We start from the raw sequence: 25000 nt of genomic DNA on the forward strand, positions 1-25000 counted from the left end.
AATACTGAAACTTTAAGTCAGGACATCCATCCATTATGCTAGAAGATCCGCTATGGTCTTATATGCTACACCACTGGTTTTAAATTCATATTAATCAAATTAATATTGAATTTTTCACTATTATTATCTTAAATATATATATATATATATATATATTATATATATATATATATATATATATATATTGTTGTATTTCGGAATGGTCATTTTGCCAGTTTAGCCAATAAAAACACACACACTATATATTTGGTGTTACTTTGCTTCAGTGTTATTTATTTTTTACATTAATCTTAATCTTATTTCGGCCAGAGTTCTTTCGTCACACTCCTGTGACCGCATCAGTGGTCCTTTGTTTTCTTCTTTCTTATTTGTATCTCTCCTTACTAACCATCAGCCATTTTGTATTCCTATTCTATGTGTCTTCATTTGCGCATGCTTATATCTCTATGTGCATCTATGTTTAGTTAGTTCGTGTGGGGGGGGGGATGCCTGTAATATTTGTATCTTCTGTTTATATATGTTCGTGTAATTTGTTTTTATTTATTCTTATTTTGTTCATGTGTTTACATCCACTTATTATTATTATTATTATTATATTATTATTATTATTATTATTATTAGTATTATTATTATCATCATTATCATTATTATTACGTATGCTTGTATGTATGTATAACAACAATACTAGTAATAATAATAATAATAATAATAAAAAAATTAAATTTAAGAAAATAAAAATATATTTAAAAAAAATATATATATGAAAAAAATTTTTAATTAAAAAAAACCTATGTAGTTATTTACTTCCATTTGTTTCTTTATCAGTGTATTTTATTTTATTATGTTTTCAGTTTTGTTTATATTGTAACCAGTTTATGGGGATCCTCTTCTGTCATATGTTGTGGTGTGTGCTAGTGTTCCATTCCAGTTTTCCTATTCAGGCATATAATAATATGCAGTTTAATGCTGAAAAATTCCAGGCCCTGCGCTACCAGCATCCAAAACTGAATATTAAACTTACAGGATACACCGATCCACAGGGAATTTCAATCCCAGAGCCTAAGTGTGTGAGGGACCTGGGTATCGATATGAGTGAGGATACCTCTTTCCAAGTGCACATTACCAGGATGGCAACAAAGTGCAGATGACTGCCTTGATGGATCCTAAGAACATTCAGAACCAGCCATCTGATTCACCAGTCCTCAGTCAAATCGTCCAACCCATGCCAGCATGGAAAGTGGACGTTAAATGATGATGATGATGATGATATATATAATATATATATATATATATAGAGAGAGAGAGAGAGATATTCATATATATATATATACCTCCAGTGTGCTGGAGAATTTCTATTTTGGATAGTTTTGGGTTACTTAATTGTACTCATGACTTAGTGTTTGCTTCTTCCATGGGTATAAGTAAGTATTTCATTTATTTCTTTGCTGCATTTATCACTGACAAAGAGGTTCTTATGAATTAACTCTGAAATCAAGTCCGATATGATAATAACGGAATTTTTTAGAAATTTCTGTCGGCTTTCTTCGAGACGCGTGCTTATAGTGATGAATTATATGGTTATTGATGATGTGTCTATTTTCAGCATATTTGGTATTAGAAATTTTTCTCTTTCGCACTCGTTTATAAGTTGTTTATAAAATTAACTTTTAAAGGTATTTTTTAATATGCTGGCCAGTGATAGAATTTTTTTCAAAAGTTTTGTCCTATATTAGATATAATATATATATATCATCATCATCATCATTATATATATATATATATATATATGTATGTATGTATGTATTTAGCTATCTCTGATTGTATCTTGGTGTCTGTGTTTGTCCCCACCACAACTTAACAACTAGTGTTGGTGTGTTTATGTTCCTATGACTTAGCAGTCCTGCAAAAAAGACTGATAGAATAAATATCAAAGCTTAAGAAGAAAGTAAATACTGGATTGATTAGTTTGACTAAAATTCCTCAGCTTGGTCCCCAGCTGGGTCACAGTCTAATGATTGAAACAAGTAAAAAGTAAAAAATTGTTGAAACTAACATAAAGTTATACAGGATAGGCATGACTAATGCAGTTTGTTGGATAACAAATTTTGCCTTTGTAGTTGAAATTTTTGTGCCTAATTCAAAAAAAAAAATCATTTATGAATAATATGAAAATTTCATTAAAAAAGGGACAGGAGTCTAAACCCCACCTTTAAACACTAAACACTAACCATAAACCTTAACCCATAACTGTTAGCCCTCACACTAAAACTTGTTTAAATATTTAATTTGATAACCAAGAATGCAACACACACACACACACCACACACATTATTTTATAACTGACTTAAATAAATGAGCTAATGAAACCAAACACTATATTTTTTCAATCATAATCTGATATTTTGGCATGAAAATGCCTTTCTCAAACTTCAAAAGAAACAGAATTCAATAATGACAAAACTCTCAGCTTAATATTTTCTTAACCATTGCATTTGTAAGATTAAATCTGTGAACTTAATGGGACATAACCATCAACGCCTCTTACATATATTTTTTTCCCATTAAATATTTAATAAATTATGTTGTTTGACGAGTTAAATGGAAGAACTTTAATGAGGTGATGGTGAGGAAATATGAGAGGTTGAATGTAGGAGTTATATGGTACAACATCCTATAGATTAACATAAAAATGGGAATAAAATTAGAATTATTTAACCATAATGGTGTTTGATAAATTGGTAGTGTTTATATTGCTTTTAGAAGAATTTTTGACCAGAAAACTGTCAGCTGATATATAACTGTTTGGAATTGTGAGTAATGTTATATGATGTGGTTAATATGGAAGCAGTTGAATAATTGTGTTATGGTTAGTTGAAGAGAACTGGGAGGGGAAGTGAGTGGCAAGGAATTTAGATAGAATTATTAGCGTGAGTGCTGGTAGGATTACCAAATTACAATCAGATGGTAGATGTTTGGCAATCTGGTTAAGATAAAGTATGATATGGTTTATAAAAAATATTAAAGGTTGGTTTTTAATATCAATCATCACATGAGTAAGGAACATGTGTTGTGGGGAACCTGATTAAATATTAAAAGTATATTTGTCACTAATGTATAAAATATGCTTTCTACTAACAGTAAAGTAACATTAACAGATAAGTATTTAGGAAAAGAAGGATGCTAGCTTATAGCAATTATAAAGGTAGCTTTCAAGATATGATTAATCATAGCAGTAAGCATTCCTTAAGTGGGGGATTATGAATTGAGAGTTTTAGGGCAGGATGGTTGTTTTTGAGGAATATAGTTTTACACTTGTTATCTGTGTGTATTCATTAGCTGAAAGTGGGTCTGTTTGAGATGTGTGTGAAAGTGCTTTTGCCTCCTGTAACAAATACAAGGGAAAACATTACCTATTTTGGAAACAGGTGGGGGTTGAACACAGGAAGGGCATCCAGCCATAGAAAACTCACCACACAAATAGTGCTGCACATATGCATATATATTTAAAAAAGAAACAGTGATGCCCCAGCATGGCCATAGCTCTCAAGCTGGAACTAGTTAAAGAGTTAAAGTGAACATATATGCAGATTGATATGAAAGTTACATAAAGATAGAAAATTATAAATGTAACAATCTAGACATAAAAAGTAGCAAAGAAAACCTATACATACTAACCACAAATTAAGAGAGATTTGGTCATTATTGAAAGTACACTTTATCAGTTAAAATAATTATATATCTCTTTTACTCTTTTACTTGTTTCAGTCATTTGACTGCGGCCATGCTGGAGCACCGCCTTTAGTCGAGGAAATCGACCCCCAGGATTTATTCTTTGTAAGCTTAGTACTTATTCTATCGGTCTCTTTTGCCGAACTGCTAAGTTATGGGGACGTAAACACACCAGCATCGGTTGTCAAGCGATGTTGGGGGGACAAACATAGACACACAAACACACACACACACATATATATATTACATATATACAACGGGCTTCTTTCAGTTTCCATCTACCAAATCCAATCACAAGGCTTTGGTAGGACAGAGGCTATAGTAGAAGATATTTGCCCAAGGTGCCATGCAGTGGGACTGAACCCGGGACCATGTGGTTGGTAAGCAAGCTACTTACTACACAGCCACTCCTGCGCCTTAAGTGGGGGATTATGAATTGAGAGTTTTAGGGCAGGATGGTTGTTTTTGAGGAATATAGTTTTATACATGTTATCTGTGTGTATTCATTAGCTGAAAGTGGGTCTGTTTGAGATGTGTGTGAAAGTGCTTTTGCCTCCTGTAACAAATACAAGGGAAAACATTACCTCTTTTGGAAACAGGTGGGGACTAAATGTAAGGATATATTGTTGGTTTAAATTGTATAAGAAGTTTGAATGCTTTTGTGTGGACATGAGTGGATGCATTCAGAGTTGAGAGTGCTATTTTGGCAAACAAAAAAAGGTAATTATCTATTTGTTGAGTTTCATATTCATGTTGACAAGTCCATAGTATTTTTCTGTTCTGGTTGTTGAAAGAGTAAGTGTGGTGAAAATATCTAAATTTCAATGATCTAGCTATGAGATCAATATAAGATAGGCACCTGATAACATCTACAGTTATTTGGTATACTATTTCTTGAAATTAGCTAATGCAGCAATAGTTAATTGGTGTTAGAGTTCAGGGACAGATGACTTACATTTTGAACAGTTAGAATTAGCTAAATTTTGTGTAAAGTGACAATGATTTGTAAGATGAAGTGATGGAGCTTTTGTAAATAATTTAACTATCAACAAAAATTATAAATAAAGAAACATATATACTCACAAACCCTCACAAACGTATTTGTGTACATTTACATATACATTTTACATTTGTTAAATATATAATCTTTTATCTTTTACTTGTTTCAGTCATTTGACCACTTTGAAATTTTAGTTGAATGTATCAACCTCAGTTTATATTTTTTCTAAAGTCTGGTAGTTACTCTATCAATCTGTTTTGCTGAACTGCTAAGTTACAGGGACATAAACACACTAGCACCAGTTGTCAAGTGGTAGTGGTGGGGACAAACACAGACAAAAAAAAACACACACACACATGCGCGCGCGCACACACACATGATGGGTTTCTTTCAGTTTCCATCTTTCAAATCCATTCAAGGCTTTTGTTGGCCCAAGGCTATAGTAGAAGACACTTGCCCAAGGTGCCACACAGTGGGACTGAACTCTGAACCATGTGGTTGGGAAGCAAGCTTCTTACCACACAGCCATACATACATATTTATCTTAAGTGCTAATATATTTAATGCATGCATCATTTTTCATAAAGATGGGGAAGAAAATATTTGTCAGTGACCATTATTTTTGTATTTCAGCAAATATATACAATATTAATTACAAACTAATATTTTCTGCACTAGATCATTATTTCTTGTTATAAACAGACGTGTCCAAAAGTTTAGAACATAGGTCTCAAAATTAGAATTTTTATATTAAATGTCCAATGTTATATTTCAATCGAATTGCACTTGGTCATAACAATTTTAATTTTTAAGAAAATGTTCCAAACTTTTGGCCACGACTGTATTCATATAATTCATCAAGTGTGAAGGTCTGTAGCTTAGTGGTTAACGTGTTGGGTTCAATTCCTAGAGAAGATCATGTGTTGTGTCATAGAGTAAGATGCTTCATCCCGTGTTTCTCCAGTATACTTAGCCCAGTCCTAGAATAGCCCTTTCTTCTCTCCAGCTGTTACATCTATTATATCCCATTGGGTCAAAGGCTGGAGGGCCAAGAAGGTGTCTCTGTCTGCTCACAACTATATAGGTACATAAAACAATTAAGGAAAGCATGTTGTATTTCAGCAATTATGGGAGATAACTCCAGTGGTGTTTTAGTCTTATTATGATCTCATCAGTAAATTCTCATCTTCACTATAGTTATAGTTGCCAAAATATTGAGAAAATCATGAAGCAAATATATAAGATTACTAAGAAATTTTAATGGCTAAATCATAGAATGAAGAGCTGCACCTATGATCTTTTAGAGTGCTTCCAAAGTTTGTGGATGGAAAGGAAGAAGTTATTCTCAGACATGAATTCTTACAGCAGTGTGAACCCTGCTAAAGAACAGGTAATATTCAACCACAAAATATTAATGCTCTGTCTGCTGGATTTCCACACATTTTCTTTTTTTTTATTGCTATTCAGGAGAAGAGGGCTGTTCCTATGGTCCTTCCTATGGCCTGCAATGGTGATGAGAGAAGGAGAGAGAGAAAGATATCCTCAAATCAGAGACCTAGCCTAAATGCTTGCAATGAAGTGGATTCCATTTACTGATGAGGCAATAATAAGACTGAAACATCCCTAGTGTTATGTTCTAATGACACTGCCACTTTTGCTAAATTTCACTTAAAGTCCTTGGTTGGGATAAAGCTACCAAAGGAGCCACCTATTCAATGTGATGTGTAGTGGGTTTGAACCCATAACAACCTAATTACGAAGTAAATTTATTAACCACGCAGCCATGCATGAATGCACAAACATTATTTAGCGAATGTTTATGGCCTCATGTATGGTTGTGTGAGTTCATAGCCCAACATGGAACAGCAAACAGGAAGATTACCCTGATGTATCTAGCAACATGTCAGAATATCTACCCTAGACACCCTGTATACACATACCTGCCAAGGCCAGCTATTGCGCCTGACCTCAAAGCCACCGATAATTCTATAGTTCCTCTGAGATCCAGATGGTCGGGTACCGCATCTTTCAGGAGATGGAAGATAGTCACTGCAGTTGGACACTGCTAGAAAAGATAGAAAAGCTATTAATGCGTGTCTGTATGCACTGTCATGTATATACATACATACATGCATGCACGCATGCATGCACACTCACACACACACACACACACACACACTGGAATATGTAACACATTGCCTAAATACCAATCTTGAGAAATTAGGTTTCTTAAAAGCAGAAAGGAGAAAACTGATTCAAAAACTACAGATCCAAGCCATCACGGGAACTGTAAAAATCTGTAAAACTTTCCAGAAGTTTATCATCTAAGTATATATGTGCATGAATAGATATGCAACTATATGCATGAGAATACATACACAAAACAAAACACACAAGTCTGCACATGCAATAACTCCAAATACTGCATATATACACACATACATGCAAAAATATGGTTTTGGTGTTGTTGAAATTCCACTGAATGGATCTCTCTCTTTTGACAAGAAATCTTGAAATAAAACTGAATGATGATATACATGCACACACACACACACACACACACACACACACACAGAGACAACAGACAGACAGACAGATAGATAGATTGATAGGTACAGGATGTTTGAGCAAAATTTGACAGTTTTCATAAAAGGAAAACACAATATCCTACCCCAAAAGTAAAGTATTTTGAAAAGTTAAAAGAACTATCAACTAGATTATGGCTGGGAGATAACAGTGTTCTCAAAGTTGCCACATACAACTTCCACCATGATCTTAAGACAGCCCTCAAACCTGACACATGCATTCCTCACTCTGTCCCTGGGAAGATCTTCAAGCGCCTTTTTATCTTGGTCACCATCTCAGTCTTGGTGTTGCAGGCAGAGTGCTTGGTGTTTTTCTCAACCATGACCCACACATAATAATCCATGGGATTACAATCAAGGGAATTAGGAGGCCAGGACTCTTTCTGGTTGTATGGCAAGGAGCCAAATCCTGCTGTCACACATATGGCCTTCTAGTAGCAACCCTTTCCAGCAGTTTCACATAGCCATCTGAATTGAGCCCAAGGCCCTGTTCAGAATTGTGGATATGAATTTTGGTGTGCAGATGCAGTCAGAACACCTGCTGTGTCCCTTCCTGATTACAACAGCTTCATAGTCTCCTGTTAATTTTATTACTATGGCCAAGTCCCAACCCATGTTGCAAGTAACAAAGTCCACCTGGCACACTTCTTGGTCCAAAATCATTGTCTTGGGGTAGGTCCTGGATACATTGCAGGCCAATGTCTGTGATTAGATTATTGATGTAAGTTAACTTCTTTTTTCCTCTTCTTATATCACTATGAAATGGGCTCTACAAAACTAATTTGGCTGCATCCCAGTTCAGGGTGGTGCATGCAGTGATCAGATAGCCACAGCTGTCTTTGCCTGATCTTCTTGCTAACTTTTGGCAGGTCTTCAGGAGGGTATTCATTTATCATTTGTAGCTGCCATTTCACATTTAGGGCCATTCATAGCCTCCTGTACAGCCATCCATGTCATGTCTTACAGCCTTTACAGTGCTCAAAGAACATTGAGAAGCAGTCATGATGTTGGCATTTTGATACCTGGTTTGAATCACCATGATACAAGTAACTCTTTTCTAATGTTCCTTTCAGATGGCTTCCAGTCTGCCATGTCAGCTAATTTTTTCTGAATTACATCTTTAATCTTTTATTCTCTCAAACACCGTTAACTATTCACCAGTGTATGTACATCAAGCTGTTCCTGAAAAAAGGGGACATAAATTTGTCAAATTTAGTCCGCAAACTCTGTAGATAGATAGATAGAAAGATAGATAGATAGATAGATAGAAAGATATGCACACACACACACACACATGCATATTTCTGTGTATATTTAAATACATGCTTACATAATTACACACATGCATGCGCAAATATGCGTGCGTATATATGTGTACATTTATGTTTAATGGGGAGTATATAAGCATGAATGTGTGTGTGTATACACACAAATACATGTATGTGTATATTTATAAAAATATGAAAAATGTGTGTATACACGTGTGTTTGTATGCATGCATATATGTATATCCACTGGGTTAGTCACTATATACGCCATTTAAATTCAGCTTCAAACAACAGCCATAAAATTATAAACCCATAAAAGCAGACACAGAGACATAGAATTCCTGATAAATTACAGCAAACGATTTGCCGACTCCCTGATTTTTTCTGCACACTAAGCACACATCTGGTGACAATATTTTACGCCCCTCGTTCCACTTTTCCCAAAACTATTAACTTAAAATTTGCTGGAATATATATTGTTTTGCTCAGTTCATCAATAATACGAGATTTCTGCTCCATGTTATTGTTTGTGCACTGACTGGAGCAGTGTTAAACTCATTAAATATTTTTTAATTGCTACTTCGTTGCCGTTGTAGTTGCCATGATTTTCTTTACTTACTTTTGTTGAAACTTAAATGAATGTTGTGTGGCCAAGTTCAATGACATGGTTGTTAGATACAGTAAACAAAAATAAAATGGGTTTTTATATTAAATACATACATATATGCGCATATAGATACATATGTACTAATATGTTTGTGTGTATATATGTATATACTCACACTGCATGTATATTTTTTTATATACTTACACGCATTTAGGCATGCCTATTTATGTACATACATATCTAATCATTGTACCACGTTCTATATTTCGTGATATCAATCTTTATTGGTAACTTTTATCAATGTTATGCTGTATTTTATGGCTAAAACACACACACATACATAGACACACACACACACAGTAATGACTGTGGCCATGCTGTGGCATCACCTTGAAGAATTTCTAGTCGAATGAATCGACCCCAGTACTTATTTATTTGTTAAGACTGGTACTTATTCTATGGGTTGATTTTGTTGAACCACTAAGTTACAGGGACATAACCACACCAACAGTGGTTTTCAGGTGGTGGTGAAGGACAAACACAGACATGAGGGTGTGTGCGCACACACACACAGATATATGTATACGACAGGCTTCTTTCAGTTTCCGTCAGCTAAATCCACTCTTAAGGTTTTAGTCGAGCTGAGGCGTAAAAATGACAAGTTGGGACGCTAATCTGTTGTAGGGTTACTCATTTACAGCTATGTGGACTGGACCAATGTGAATAGAAGTGTCTTGCTGAAGAAAACAGTGCGTTGCCCTGTCTGGGAATCAAAATCACTATCTTGCTATCGTAAGTGCAACATCCTAACCACGAGGCCATGCGCCTTTGCTCTTATAAATACAGTCATCACCATCATAATGCTTACTCAGATATTTTCAACCCGCTCATGCTGTCCCCCTCGGTTCTGATTTAGTTGAGGGAGATCTTCAGGGAGGCATCCAGTGTCATTGGTGAGTTGATCTACATAGGCTGTGTTCAGACGACCTGTTCTTGTACGACTATGCTTTGGCATTCATAGCAATAGATCACTTGCCAGCTCTTGCTTAGCTCATCAATGATGTCCTGCAAAGTGCAAACGCCTTTCCCTTATAATGGTGGAAAACAGGCAGGAGATCTCCATATAGCTGTTTCTTGGAGGGATAAACTCTCCAAGATATATTTATATATATTGGGTTGTCTGGAAAGTTCGTGCCAATTTATAGTAGCTTACCTTTCGACTTATTTTAGAACATGACTGAGTCCATAAAATAGGATTTGACTACACCTCCATTTAGAGCACAGTTTAAGCTATCTTTTCAAGGAAGAAGGTTTATGTTCCTATAACCTGTGTTAAATTTGTAACCCTTTAAAATGGAAGATAAGAAAGTTCATTTTTGGCACTTGATGCTTTGGGAACCAGACAAAAATTGCTGCAGCTCGGCTGGGATGTGTTACCCCACCCTCCATATTCACCAGATATTGCTCCTTTGGATTTCCACTTATTCAGGTCTCTGCAGAATAGTCTTAATGGTAAAAATTTCAATTCCTTGGATGACATAAAACGATACCTTGATGAATTCTTTGCCATGAAACCACCTCAGTTCTGGGAAGAGGGTATTTTCAAGTTAAAGGAAAGATGGAGATGCATTGTGCAACAAAATGGTTCATATTTGGTTGATTAAAAATGTAATGGCAAGTATTTATGGACTTTTCTTTCCTTTAAAAATCAGCACTAACTTTCCGGACAAATGTACAGCAATAAAAGTATTGGAAACATGTCTTTCATTTGTGACACACCAAGGTTGATGGAGGTGGATCAGCGGGAGACCTTTGAAAAATCTTTGCAGTGTTGCAGTATAACAGAAAAGTTCCAAATCAAGAAATAGGAACCGACTACAGACCATAAAATGGTAACTAGAAAATTTTATGGCATGTCTTGGATCGAAAACTTTTGGCATATGATTAAGAAGCTCGCTCTGTAACCATGCGTTTTGGGGTTCAGTCCCACTGCATGGCACGCCTTGTGAGGATTTTAGTAGACGGAAACTGTGTGGAATCCTGTCATACATGTATCCGTGTGTGTGTGTCTTTGTGTTTGTTCCCCACCACCACTTGATAGCCGATGTTAGTTTGTTTTCATTCCTGTAACTTTTCAATTCGGCACAAGAGGCTGATCAAATAAGCACCAGTCCTAAAAACAAGCACTGGCATCGATTTGTCCGACTAAATCCTTCAAGACAATGCCCCAGCATGGTCACAGTTTCTTGGGGTGTGTTTCTACAAGTGATATATATATGTGTGTGTGTGTGTGTGTGTGTATGTATTTCTGTGTCTGTATTTGTCGACCCCACCATAGCTTGACAACCGATGTTGGTGTATTTACGTCCCCATAACTTAGCGGTTCGGCAAAAATGACCAATAGAATAAGTACTAGACTTACAAAGAATAAGTCCTGGGGTTGATTTGTTCAAATAAAGATGGTGCTCTAACATGGCTGCAGTCAAATGACTGGACCAAGTAAATGAAAAAAACACACAAACACGTTCATTCACTCATACATACACACACACATACACACATAGACACACTCCATATACACACATTAAAAATTTGTTACTCTATGGAATTGATTTTCTCTCCAACTGCTTTGCTGTGGTTTCCTAAATCACTATGTGTGTGTGTGTGTGTGTGTGTGTGTACAGAGACAGGATACAGACACACACACACTGTTGTAGCTGTTATTGTTAAAACAATGTTTTCAACAATGTATGTGCGTACATCCGTGTGTGAATGTGTGTTTATGTGTGAGTGTGTATTTTCGATGCACTTCGATTTGTATCACCCCCATCAATCCCCACCATCTACAACTAGCATCCATACTGGCAACAGCTACAACAGTAACAAAAATACCAGCAGCATCGCCAGTCACCACCACCACCACCACTACAACAGTAACAATAACCAATATTCTGTTGATGGAGAATCTAGATCAAGGCTGTTTTGCTTTGACTGGGTAGAAATCATGCATCGATTAGTCTTTCTGCCTGTCTGCGTGTTTGTCTCTTGTTTCCCTTTTTAAATTGCTCTGTCGCTTTGCATGTCAGTTTGTTTGTCTAACAAGCCATCTGTCTGTTTGTCTGTCTCTCTCTACCTACTCTTTATTCTTTACTCTTTTACTGGTTTCAGTCATTTTACTGCGGCCATGCTGGAGCACCGCCTATAGTCGAGGAAATCGCCCCCCAGGACTTATTCTTTGTAAGCCCAGTACTTATTTTATCGGTCTCTTTTGCCGAACCGCTAAGTGACGGGGACATAAACAGCATCGGTTGTCAAGCAATGCTAGGGGGACAAACACAGACACACAAACACACACCCACACACACACACACATACACACACACATACACACACACATACACACACACACATATATATATATATACATATATATATATATATATGTGCCCAGTGGTTAGGGCAGCGGACTCGCGGTCGCAAGATCGCGGTTTCGATTCCCAGACCGGGCGTTGTGAGTGTTTATTGAGCGAAAACACCGAAAAGCTTCACTAGGCTCCGGCAGGAGGTGGTGATCCCTGCTGTACTCCTTCACCACTCTTTCTCCCACTCTTTCTTCTGTTGGCCTGCTCGCTTAGCCAGTGGGGTGGTGTCATTCAAAGGCTAAAACAATGCGAACGCATTGTGACCAGCATTGTGTAACAACATCTGATGGTCTGGTCGGTCACGTGATCACGTGATATATATATATATACATATATACGACAAGCTTCTTTCAGTTTCCGTCTACCAAATCCACTCACAAGGCATTGGTCGGCCCAGGGCTATAGCAGAAGACACTTGCCCAAGATGCCACGCAGTGGGACTGAACCCGGGACCATGTGGTTGGTTAGCAAGCTACTTACCACACAGCCACTCCTGTGCCTACCTCCATGTTCTTTTATTTTTTTTTTACTTGTTTCAGTCATTTGACTACGGCCATGCTGGAGCACCACCTTGAAGGGTTTAGTCAAACAAATCGACCTCAGGACTTGTTCATTTTTTTTTAAAGCGTAGTACTCATTTCTGTCAGTCTGTTTTGCCGAAACGCTAGATTGCGGGGTCGTAAACGCACCAACACCGGTCGTCAAGCAGTAACGCGCACGCGCGCGTGTGTGAGTGTGGGGACAAACACAGATACAAAGACATGTACACACAAACACACACACACACACATGACGGGCTTCTTTCAGCTTCCATTTGCCAAATCCACTCACAAGGCTTTGGTCGGACCAAGGCTATAGTAGAAGACATATGCCCAAGGTGCCACACAGTGGGACTGAACCCAAATCCTTGTGGTTGGGGAGCAAGCTTCTTACCACACAGCCATACATACATATCTTTCTATCTCTTTTCCTTGCGAACATATTTTGTTGACATAAAAGGCTATCGGATATATATATATATATATATATATATATATATGAATTTAGGTAAAAATGGTACAATTCGCAAGATTTCCTCCCGAAGTTTGGAATGTACATTGAGAGAGCTTGATGAACTTTGGAAATAAATAGGAAAATAAATAGGAAACCAGTAAATCTGGTTACCATTTATCTCCGTGGCTCAACCACAACCCCATCATGGAAGTCTTAATGAGTAATAAAGGAAAAGAGATTTGCTTCCAAAGATACATGTATACAAAGCAGATTGTAAGATCAACTACTGTCAGATGGAGATGTGTTAAGGCCCCTGTTGGGGTTGGGTGTCTTAATGTCAAGCAAAGAAGTTGAATTGTTGAGAATCTTTTTAACTTAGGTCTTATATCTATTGTTTGAATTTCTTTGAAATAGGAAATATATGTTCACTGGGTTTGTAAAGGAGAGCAAAGCTACAGGAAACCAAAAGACGAATGAGCACAATAAGCAGTCAGCTACCCTACCCTAGTCCTAACCACTCCCAATGTAGGATTCCTCACCATCCAGGTGACAGACACAGCCATAAGATGCATTACAAATCTATAGCAATTGGAAGGGCGTGACCCAACTGAAATAAACATTAACAACTGTGTGACTTGAGGGCTAAGGAGACATGAAAGTATCACCTCTGGAGTTTGCAAATGACCACTACATTGATATGTAACAGGACAGAATAAATTTGCAATCTATAAATGTCTTTGAATAACCAGTCACTCATCTGGGAAGGCCTTGAAATCAATGTTACCATCTGGGGACTATGTGTGACCCAGTGATAATAAAAAGACTGAAAGGAAGTCTGCAATCAAATAACTTTACTCAACATTTTACAACTGAATCAGTGGAGGCAAAGATACCTCTCATTTACTTGACAATTTATGTACCACATTGCAAAAATCACAATGTAAGTGTATGTCAAAGCAAAGTGTTACACTGTTGTACCATTGAATTACAAATATTGCTCATCTTTTATGCATGGGTAACCCTATAGCTTCCAACAGTACAACTGTATTCATCATTGCTTAGATAAAATGACAAAATTGTGGGTGTTAGGTCCCCATGGAGGGGTTTTTCTAACTTATAAGAAGATGAAATTTTATAAATATTACTTCATTTGTCTCTAATATCTGTGGTTAAAATTTCATCAACAGCAAAAATACATGAATTGTCATGGGGGTTCTGGCCCTTATGCATAGAATATAATTTCCAAATTTCATAAAGATCACTTCAGTACTTTTGACCTAGTTTTGGATCATAAAAGAAATGACTAAAATTTGGGAGTTAAGGCCCCCATTAGGATGTTATATATATATATATATATATATATATATATATATATATATATATATATATATATATATATATATATAGCCGCAGGAGTGGCTGTGTGGTAAGTAGCTTGCTTGCCAATCATATGGTTCTGGGCTCAGTCCCACTGCGTGGCACCTTGGGCAAGTGTCTTCTACTATAGCCCTGGGCCGACCAAAGCCTTGTAAGTGGATTTGGTAGACAGAAACTGAAAGAAGCCCGTCGTATATATGTATATATATATGTGTGTGCGTGTATGTTTGTGTGCATGTTTGTCCCCCTGGCATTGCTTGACAACGATGCTGCTGTGTTTATGTCCCCGTCACTTAGGGGATAAAATGACAAAATTGGATTCACACAGACAGACACGCACACACACACACGTTCTCAGTTTTATATATATAGATGTGTGTGTTTTCTTTTATTCTTTTATTTGTTTCAGTCAAGAGCCAGCAGTTATTTTTTTCAAAGCTATAATGGAAGTGACAAAGGAGCATATTCGACATATTTTGCTTTATGAGTTCAATAAAGGCAGCAATGGAAAGTGCGAGGAATATTAATGCAGTATATAGGGGTCGTACAATAAGAGTAAGCCAGTGTCAACAGAGGTTCCAGAAATTCCGAGCCGGAAACTACAGCCTAGAAGACGATCCTCGTCCTGGAAGATCTGTAGAGCTCGACGAGGACATCCTGCAAACCCTGGTGGAATAAAATCCCTTCGTAACTGTTTGAGGAACTAGCAAAGAAGCTTGGATTTGGTCATTCAACCATTCATCAACACCTGTATGCCATCGGAGAAGTCAGCAAATTGGGTCAATGAGTTCCTCACAAACTTTCCGAGTCTAATCACGCACAGAGAGTGAATCTGTGCTCTTCTTTGCTGTCACGTCTCACGAACGAACCGGATGGCAGAGTGAGGGTGTGGTGTAGAAGGGGTGAAAGCTACAGAGACGTATGTGTCAGGGAGAGAGATGCGTGAGGTGACAATAGAATCATGGTTTGGGGCCTGGATCAGAGAACTGGGCCTCATGTGTTCCAAAATGTTGGTGCAAGGAACGGCATCACAGCGCAGCGCTACGTTGACCAGATCGTAAGAATTCACGTTGTGCCCTTTTTCGCACGTCACCATAGCCACAGCAGGACAATGTTCCCTCCGACAGAGCCAGGGTTACCATGATCTTCCTGCGTCAGCACATCAGAATCATGCCGTGGCCGCCTCTCAGCCCAAATTTAAACCCAGCCGAAAATCTGTGGGATGAAATCCATAGACCAGGTGGTCCCAAGGCAGCTTTCCCCAGGATATGGACACAAGTGCCAATGGCTTTTGTGAACCGCCTCATACACTCCTATATATACCACCCACACACCCATCGTGTGTACCGACGGTGTATGGCCGTTTTGAACACCCAGGGTGGGCATACATTACCAGAACACATGACAACGACCTATATACTGTGGATCCAAGAATTTGACTTTATCAGAATTTATCTCTGGCATGATGTAATTAAAACATGCTTCACAGTCACATACATCTCGCGTTTCTTTTGCGGTTCAGTATATATACATATATATATATATATATATATATATATATATATAACAATTAAAAATGAGGGTGTCTAAGAGACACCAACATGCCGAAATAGCAGTCGAAATTCTGACTATAAAAACCACGTTAAGTGTTCATATCGTAACCATATCGTGCTTATGGGGTGTTTTGGCGGGCAATTTAACTGGCCGCGTGCATACGTACATATGTATTTATGTATGGACGTTCGTATATGTAAGTATATCGTTTGTTCTGCATATATATATCTGTATTTATGTACCCTTGATATATTCAATTGATGACGGTAAAGCTTATTTAAAGCAAAACCAGAAATCCTGGATCTTGAATTATTCAATTTGCTTGTATATTTTGTCCCTCTGTCTTATCTCATGGTACGATATGAACACTTAATGATTACCTTTGTACGGTATTTTTTCCATGCTGGCCACTTGATAATATTGATACTTAAATATCGATATTATCCTCATATATAAATTTATATATATATATATATATATATATATATATATATATATTATATATATATATATATGAAGGGAAAGTTTACGAAAATAAACAAAAGACGAAGGCAGGTGGAGTACAAACAAACAAATGTATTAGTATAACGCTCAGGAATTGAAAAAGTCTTTTATGTTTCGAGCCTACGCTCTTCGACAGAAAGATAAACAGAAAAAAAAACAAGGAGAGAAAAAAATGCGTGTAGGAGCTAACGATCTATCATGGCGTCCTGACTTCGGACAGTGGTCAGACGGGAGAGGGACAGTAGGGGAGATAACAGGGTCAAGTGACTTCCAATACGAAGGTGCCCCCAACACAAAGGTGCGTGTGTGTATAAGAGAGTATGTATGTGCGTGTGAAAGAATGCTGGTGGTCTGGACGTGTGTGTGCATGTATGTGTGCGTGTGGAGATGTGGGGATGGGTGTGTGGGTGATATATATATAATATATATATATATATATATATATATATATATATATACATATATATGTTTAAGGGTTTAAGTTGAATTAATCGAGCCTGGTACTCATTTTATCGGCCTTATTTACCGACGTAAGCACACCAACACCCGTTATCAAGTGGTGGTGGTGGAGGACAAACACAGACACAAAAACACACATACACACAGATACATATATACGACGGGTTTCTTTCTTATAGGTAAATTTTACAAAATATTTTATAATTATATACATAATTATAACAAGTGGTCGTCTTTATGCCTCACCACGTACTTGCACAAAGAATAAGTTCAAGGTAAAATTACTATTTGCCTTTATAGCAAGTTGATGCTGGTAGCTTATCCCATCCTCCTTCGACTTTTAGTTCATGCAATTGAAAAAACTGCATTATTTATGGGATGACTCAATATATAATGCACACACACACATACACACACACACACACACACACACACACCACACGCACACACACACACACACACACACATATTAACATACCTATACAAGTATATATAAGCTTCGTTATTACTCATTTCATCATAGAGACACAAAAATAAAGAAAACTTGACATCACTTAGCACGCCAATATGGCAACTTGGGTACAAAAAAAAAACTAAATATGAATTAGAATATTCGATTTTAAGTAGAGCAAGTCCGTATGAAATAGAATGAATGGGATGCAAACTTTGCCTTGAGGAGCAACTCCAAATACTTACCTAATTAACCGTTGACAGGAATTAACGATACGCTGTAAGCATCTCTATAATAAATCCTTCAGCAGGTTCCCTAGATAACTTTGACTCAATATTGAGAGACAATGGACAAGATGGGTAAGATGCCTAAAAGATAAATGCAAATTATCTCATCTATTTTTATTTTATTTTTAATCTAATATTTTTTCTCTTTCCACTATTCACTTTGACCACAGCTTTTTCTACCTTACCATCTTAATTTGGTGCTGTTGCTTTTTTTTCATTCCATTTACCATTCATTTTTTTCTAATGCATTTTACTCCCAATGTGAGATAGCAGTAAATAACCCAATATTAGATATTTGAGTTGACCATGTGAATAAGTAACACCCATATCAAATTTCGGTACACTATCGGGATAGCGTCTGATCTGAAAACAATTTAAATATTTTTGACTAAGGTCCCTGATGTTTTTATTACTGTCCCCTCTTTGATTTCTGGCATTCGCATACCGCTTCATGTCTTCATTCTTCCATCCTATGCCTCCCCTCCTCTGCTATTTCTCTTCCTTTTGTTCTTTTCCGGCTCATCGCTTCGTTTTCCTTTTTTCTCTTTATTTCTCTACCACTCACCTTATATTTATTACATCGTTTCGCTCCCTTTTCCATGCCTGTGTCGTTCATGTATCGTCGTACTGCTTGGTTTTCATTAAAATAATGACTCCAGCGGAATCATATTATTTAAGGTCGGTCAATTTTTCTCAACTGATCAGTGAACGAACCTACAATGACTCGAAAACAACTGTAAGTCAAATTTACTACAGTTTGATTTACTGTTGTCTTCGATAGTTATTGTAGGATATATATATATATATAGGCATAATAACGAATTTCTAGCGCTTCCTAATATTCTCCTATTACATACCACAACTATATTGTCGAGTGATCTTTTGTTCGACGTCTTCATAGGATGTATGACGGAACTGAGGTTTCCGACCCCATGGGGTCGTTTATTGTTGACATCATTTTCATGGCGCAGGTTTGTACAGAGATGACGGCTTAACAATCTCATTTTACATAAATGGCCACACATCAGGTAAATGAGAAAAAGTTTCATAGAAATAATCAAAGAGTTCGACTAGAACAACTTAGCGCATGCAGACTTGTTAAGGCAAACATTATCCTGACAGAAAGACATAGAGGACACCATAAATATACAAAAAATTTCAACTTTCCCAGAAATAGTTCGGCGAGTCTCTGATGTATGTTCTTTACTATACGCTAGATAGAAGTCATTTTATAGAGGTAACTATACAAGGAGCACCATAGAAGCACTAGGAAAAGAAGTGACTTGATTTAATCCACCTTTCAACATCAATATATTTGCTAACACAACCATGAACTTTTTATGTCTAAGATAACATTTTCCACCAACTCACAAATAAAACAAAATTTTGTTGCCACGTGTAATTCCTTTCAATGCCGAACAGTATAAAAAGCAATTATATGGGATTCTCCTGGAACTTTCAAAAATCGTTATTACACGTACCTACATACACTCAGGTCTAGGAGAAGAAAAATTGAAATCCTTGTCTCAAGTCGTTTGGAAACTCAGAACCTATGGATTGGAAGATGTTTCACTAACAGGGATCATATTCAACAAAGTTATTCAAAGCTTGAATTTGAATCCAGGACTTATAATCATAAGCAAAATGGATGAACTAGAAACTGCAGGCTATACTTAACTAAAATGTTCAACATATTAAAGGAAGTCAGCGATATTACTTAACCGGTGTTCCAAGATATTATCGAATTGTCGTCATGAGAGAAAATTTCTTTCGAACAACTTCCAAACGAAAATCAAATCTATGTAAAGAAATATTACAAGAATCCTCTTGACGATGAAAACACGTCTGAACTATAATAATTCAACCATCAATAACGACAGGCAGCTGATTGGATATATGTGTATATATATTTATGTGTGTATATGATACATGTTTGGATGTAGAATCAAGTGAAATATGCTGCGACACCTAAAGTATTTACTTCTCAACTTACCACCAGGTTGCCGATTACTGGTTTCTCCCTTCTTGCTGGACGAAAACTGGTCAGCGGTCATCACGGACAGCGTATACTTCTTGTTACAGACGCCACTTGGCGGTCGACATCTGCGCGTCTGTTGTATGTAACTTTGGTGGCAGAACCTCTCCAGACGGGTGCGACACTGCCTCTTGCGCCGTTGCTTGCAGTCCCGGCTGCATGTTGACCACGGTGACCACTTGTTGTAGAAGTTGGTCATGATGATGTTCTGTACGTATTTGGCCCGTTTCAGCGGAGTAACCACCTGGTAATAAATAATAATAATAATAATAATAATAATAATAATAATAATGATAATAAAAAATTATTATTATTATGGGTTACTCGACCAGAAGAAAATTCTAACTGGGCCCCACCTGCAAGATCATGTGCTGTTTATCTTGATATGAGATCACCATGTCGCGCACATATGGTTGTGATGTATGTGCCTGGTGTACCCTTATCTAACGGGTAGTCATGATGGGTATACTGGGCTTCGTATATTTTACCCCAGTGTCACCCAATAATAATAATAATAATAATAATAATAAAATCGAAACTGCTGACAAATGGCACAAACACTACTTTGAGGCTGTAAATGAAGGAAAAAATGCGATTCTATGGGACTTACCGGTACATACAGACCAGAACATCAAAGCTAATAAACCAAAACAATAAAATCTGCTTAATGATTGATATGATCATAATATCTTGGCAAAAAAAAAATTGATAAACTCAGAAAATATAAAGATTTGCTGATTGAAATCGAAAAAATGTGCCATTTCAAGACGGTTACGGTACCAGTGATTGCAGGAGCACTGGAAATGATCAAAAAAGGAACTGAGAATTATTTGGGGATCATCCCTTGCTTACCATCCATACAAGAAGTGCAAAAGATTGTCTTAACTGGTACGTTACACATATTGAGAAGAGCATTGCCGCTGGGAATTTTCTTTCCTTTTCCCCTTTTATTTTCTTTGTTTTCATTTTTTTCTTTTTCCATTCTTTCCTTTTTCTCTCTGTCTTGCCTCCTTTTTTTCTATCACATGACTTTGTAAATGAACAATCTGATGTGTTTATTTTGATGGCCTACCAATGTATACAGTAGGTTTCTTTGCCCTAGGTGTTGCGAAGACACCCGGCAAGAAATAGAAACAAAATCGGAAGAAGATGATTATGATTATATTATTATTATTATTATTATTATTATTATTATTATTATTATTATTATTATCATTATTATTATTATTATTATTATTATCATTATTATTATTATTATTATTATTATTTATTATTCATAATAATAATAATAAAGGCATCAAAAATGAAACAGCCTCACATATTGTGAGTGTAGTAAACTGGCTCAAAAGGAATGCAAAAAAAGGTATGACAACGTAGCTAAGAATGTCTATCGGAGATTGTGTGAGAAGTATGGCCTTGAAAGGACATTGAAATGGTACAAGCATAAACCAGAAGGTATCGCTGAGAATAGTGAGTATAAGATTTTCTGGGATTTTGCAATTCAACGTGACTCAGTGATTGATGCTCAGAGACCAGACATTGCTGTAGTAGATAAATGATGAAGGAAACTAAGATCATAGATATTCTCATACCTGGGGATATACGGGTGGCTGAAAAACACTGAGAAGTCCAAGTAGGCCATGGGATAGAGGAGGTCATAGTACACCTCCCTTGTGATTTACTTTAATGGGTATTTTCACATAGCCCTGGGTCTAACAAGTCAGAAAAAAACTGGATGTAAGATAGGCGCAGGAGTGGGTGTGTGGTAATAAGTAGCTTGCTTACGAACCACATGGTTCCGGGTTCATTCCCACTGCGTAGCACCTTGGGCAAGTGTCTTCTACTATGGCCTCGGGCCGACCAGTGCTCGCCCAGAATATCCTGAAGCAAACCCAAGCACCAAAGTCTGGCGGCTGGCTTAGGTGTTTTTCATAATCACTGCTTCTAATTTGTTCACTAATTGATTTCTTTACTAAACTTGATCAGTTCTGTTATCACTCCCTTCAGAGCAACCCACTAACAGTTACTGAAGACCTTTTCCCTCAAACGCATCATTGCCAGTTTGCTAAACTGATTGCTGAAACTAGATTCCAGTTTACGCGATCTATCAAAGTCAAACGTGTAAATCACAAGTTTTTGGTCAACGTAGCTGAAAGTGTGGACACTCTCCTCTATCCCTCTCCATTGGACTAAGATATCTCGAGGTACGGTATGGATGGTTCGTTGTGTTTGGTCTGTGTGAACGCTGAGCTATTCCAAAATTCTGGCGGTACTTGTCAGGTTGTTCAAAGTTTCTGAGCAAGTTGCAAGCTTTTACACTACACTCTGTAATTGGTTAACCACTCGTCATTCCAGATGATTTCAAAAAGATAAAAGAACAACCCCCCCTCCAAAGTATCAGTTAATAGTTTTACGGGCTCATGGAGTTCGTTGAAAGAGCTCACATATACGTGTGTGTGTGTGTGCGTGTGTGTGCGCGCGTTTCTATGTCTGTGTGTCCCAGCAATGATGCCAGCGATGTACTCACCTTGTACGACAGGAAACTGCAATTTTTGTTGCGCTTCTTGCAATGGCGTTTGACCTTAATGGTGGTGTTACCACAGAAGGCCGGTTCCCGGCAGGTTCTTGTTCGGAACTGCTCACATCGCCACGTGCAGTGTGACCATGCTCCCCACGACGTGTAGTGCCGGCACATAACACTGATAGCTCCCACATGCTTCCGTTTAGCTGGGAGCGGTTTGTTCGCGATGCCGCTGTCGTTACTGTCGTTGCCACCAATCAGCGAGACGTTGACACCGTTGGTACTGGCATATATAATAGATTCCTTGGGACTGTAGGACTTTGCATGTTTTCTGGATCCCTAATTGTGGAGGAAAGAAACGAAGAAAAAGAGAAAAGCGATTAAAAAACATTAATCCAAAATGACAAAAAGGATGTGAGTGAATAGTCTATCTATCTATCTATCTATCTATCTATCTATCTATCTATCTATCTATCTATCTATCTATCTATCTATCTATCTATCTATCTATCTATCTATCTATCTATCTATCTATCTGTCTGTCTGTCTGTCTGTCTGTCTGTCTGTCTGTCTGTCTGTCTGTCTGCCTGCCTGCCTGCCTGCCTGCCTGTCTGTCTGTCTGTCTGGAAAAAGTCGTGAAGAAAGTTGATACAAAAAATGGAACGAGAAAAAAGAAACGAAATCAAGAAAACTAAGATCCCCGTCCTCCTTGATTGCAGAAAACACATTAAATACTGCTGATATAGAACAAAATAACGGAAAATATGTCAAAGTCTACGAGACAGCAAATCAATCTGGAGCAGGTAGTTCGACAAAAGAAACCTGTCCATGCGTCAACACCTGCTAAAAATTTCAGATCTGGAATGAAGCAATGTGTTGGAAATGTTGGATCTAGGAAGAATATGAGATCTTTCTGCTAAGCATAAAGTTGCATTTCCTTGATTCATTAACACAAAGTTTGGATTTCTCCACGATTCTCTATTCATTTATATTCATTTGGTCTTCAATTCCATACGTGGTTAGCCAACTTAGTTGCATTGCTTTTGTGGATTTGCTGGAAAGATAGACCGAACGCTTTTCTGAATTCGCCTTCACATAACCCGATGTAATTTTCCTTTTCAATTGATTTATCATGAAGCGTTGCTGTTACTTCTGCCTTGCATATGACGAAGTTTATCATAAATGCCTGGTGGAATGGGCAAGCTGAGGGCCTCAACAGTTACAACTGGATGTGGACTCTTGGTAGCAATAGAAATAGCACACACTAATGTTAACTTTTAACTGTTTCAGTCATTGGACTGCGGCCATGCTGGGGTACCGCCTTGAAGAGTTTTAGTCGAACGAATTAGCCCTTGTGCTTTCTTTTAAAGTTTGGTACTTAATCAATCGACCAACACCGCTTGTAAAGTGATGTGTCTGTGAGGGGAACAAACACAGACGCAACAAAGGCGCGTGCGCACACACACGTTTTCACCACAGTTTCCGTCTAGCAAATCTACTCACAGGGCGTTGGTTGGCCCAGGACTATTATATGTGCTGTGGGACTGAACCTGAAAACAAGTAGTTGCAAAGCGAGCTTCTTAACCACGTAGTCAAAACGATTTCACTTATGTATGAACTAACCTTGGCTAGATATTAAAACTAAATTCTTCTGAATTAGATATTTCAATTAACAAAAGAGTAATTAAAAAGTATACACTATAGATCGTGCATCTTTTCTGTTTGACTGCAGCAGTGGAAATTTTAAAGTTTGGTGAAAATTTTTAAATTTGGTGTATTGATGTACTTTTCCACGCTGAATCTCAAGGGCTAATTCACTTTTTCATTAGATCGTTAATTCCCAAAACAGAGTTAAAATTTTTCCTCATCTTTAGATTTTCATTAACAGAGAAAGCAAGCATGTACAAATGCGCAACTAACAAATTTGCTTCATGTGTCTGCGAAATTTACACTGGGGCAGATTTATCCCACTTTGGGAACCCCTCGTCTAGGACTTCAGTATCTAATGGTACTGGAGGATAGAGTAGCTAGGAAACTGGATTAGATAATTTGCGAAAAACAATCACATGGTTCTAGGTTCTGTCCCACTGCGTGGCACCTCGGACACATGTCTTCTACTAGACTCTTGGGCCGACCAAAGCCTTGTGAGTCGACTTGATCAACAGAAACAAATAAAAAACAAAAGAAAAGATAACAGTTTGCTATGAA

The 25000-nt window shown here is 37.4% G+C and overlaps 1 protein-coding gene across 1 annotated transcript in view; it reads right to left on the reverse strand.

The window, feature by feature from the left end:
• Positions 1-2569: 2569 nt before the first annotated feature.
• LOC115225471 overlaps positions 2570-25000 on the reverse strand; it is a 26601-nt gene continuing 4170 nt past the window's right edge. The window contains exons 2-6 of the mRNA XM_029796426.1: positions 22799-23131; positions 20230-20515; positions 6670-6794; positions 2948-2980; positions 2570-2671 (exon numbers count right to left, since the gene is read on the reverse strand). Coding sequence (XP_029652286.1) covers positions 2570-2671; positions 2948-2980; positions 6670-6794; positions 20230-20515; positions 22799-23131 — 879 coding nt within the window. The remainder of the gene's footprint in view (positions 2672-2947; positions 2981-6669; positions 6795-20229; positions 20516-22798; positions 23132-25000) is intronic.

This window comes from Octopus sinensis, linkage group LG27 (assembly GCF_006345805.1).
Source record: "Octopus sinensis linkage group LG27, ASM634580v1, whole genome shotgun sequence".
Taxonomy (NCBI): Eukaryota; Metazoa; Mollusca; class Cephalopoda; order Octopoda; family Octopodidae; genus Octopus; species Octopus sinensis.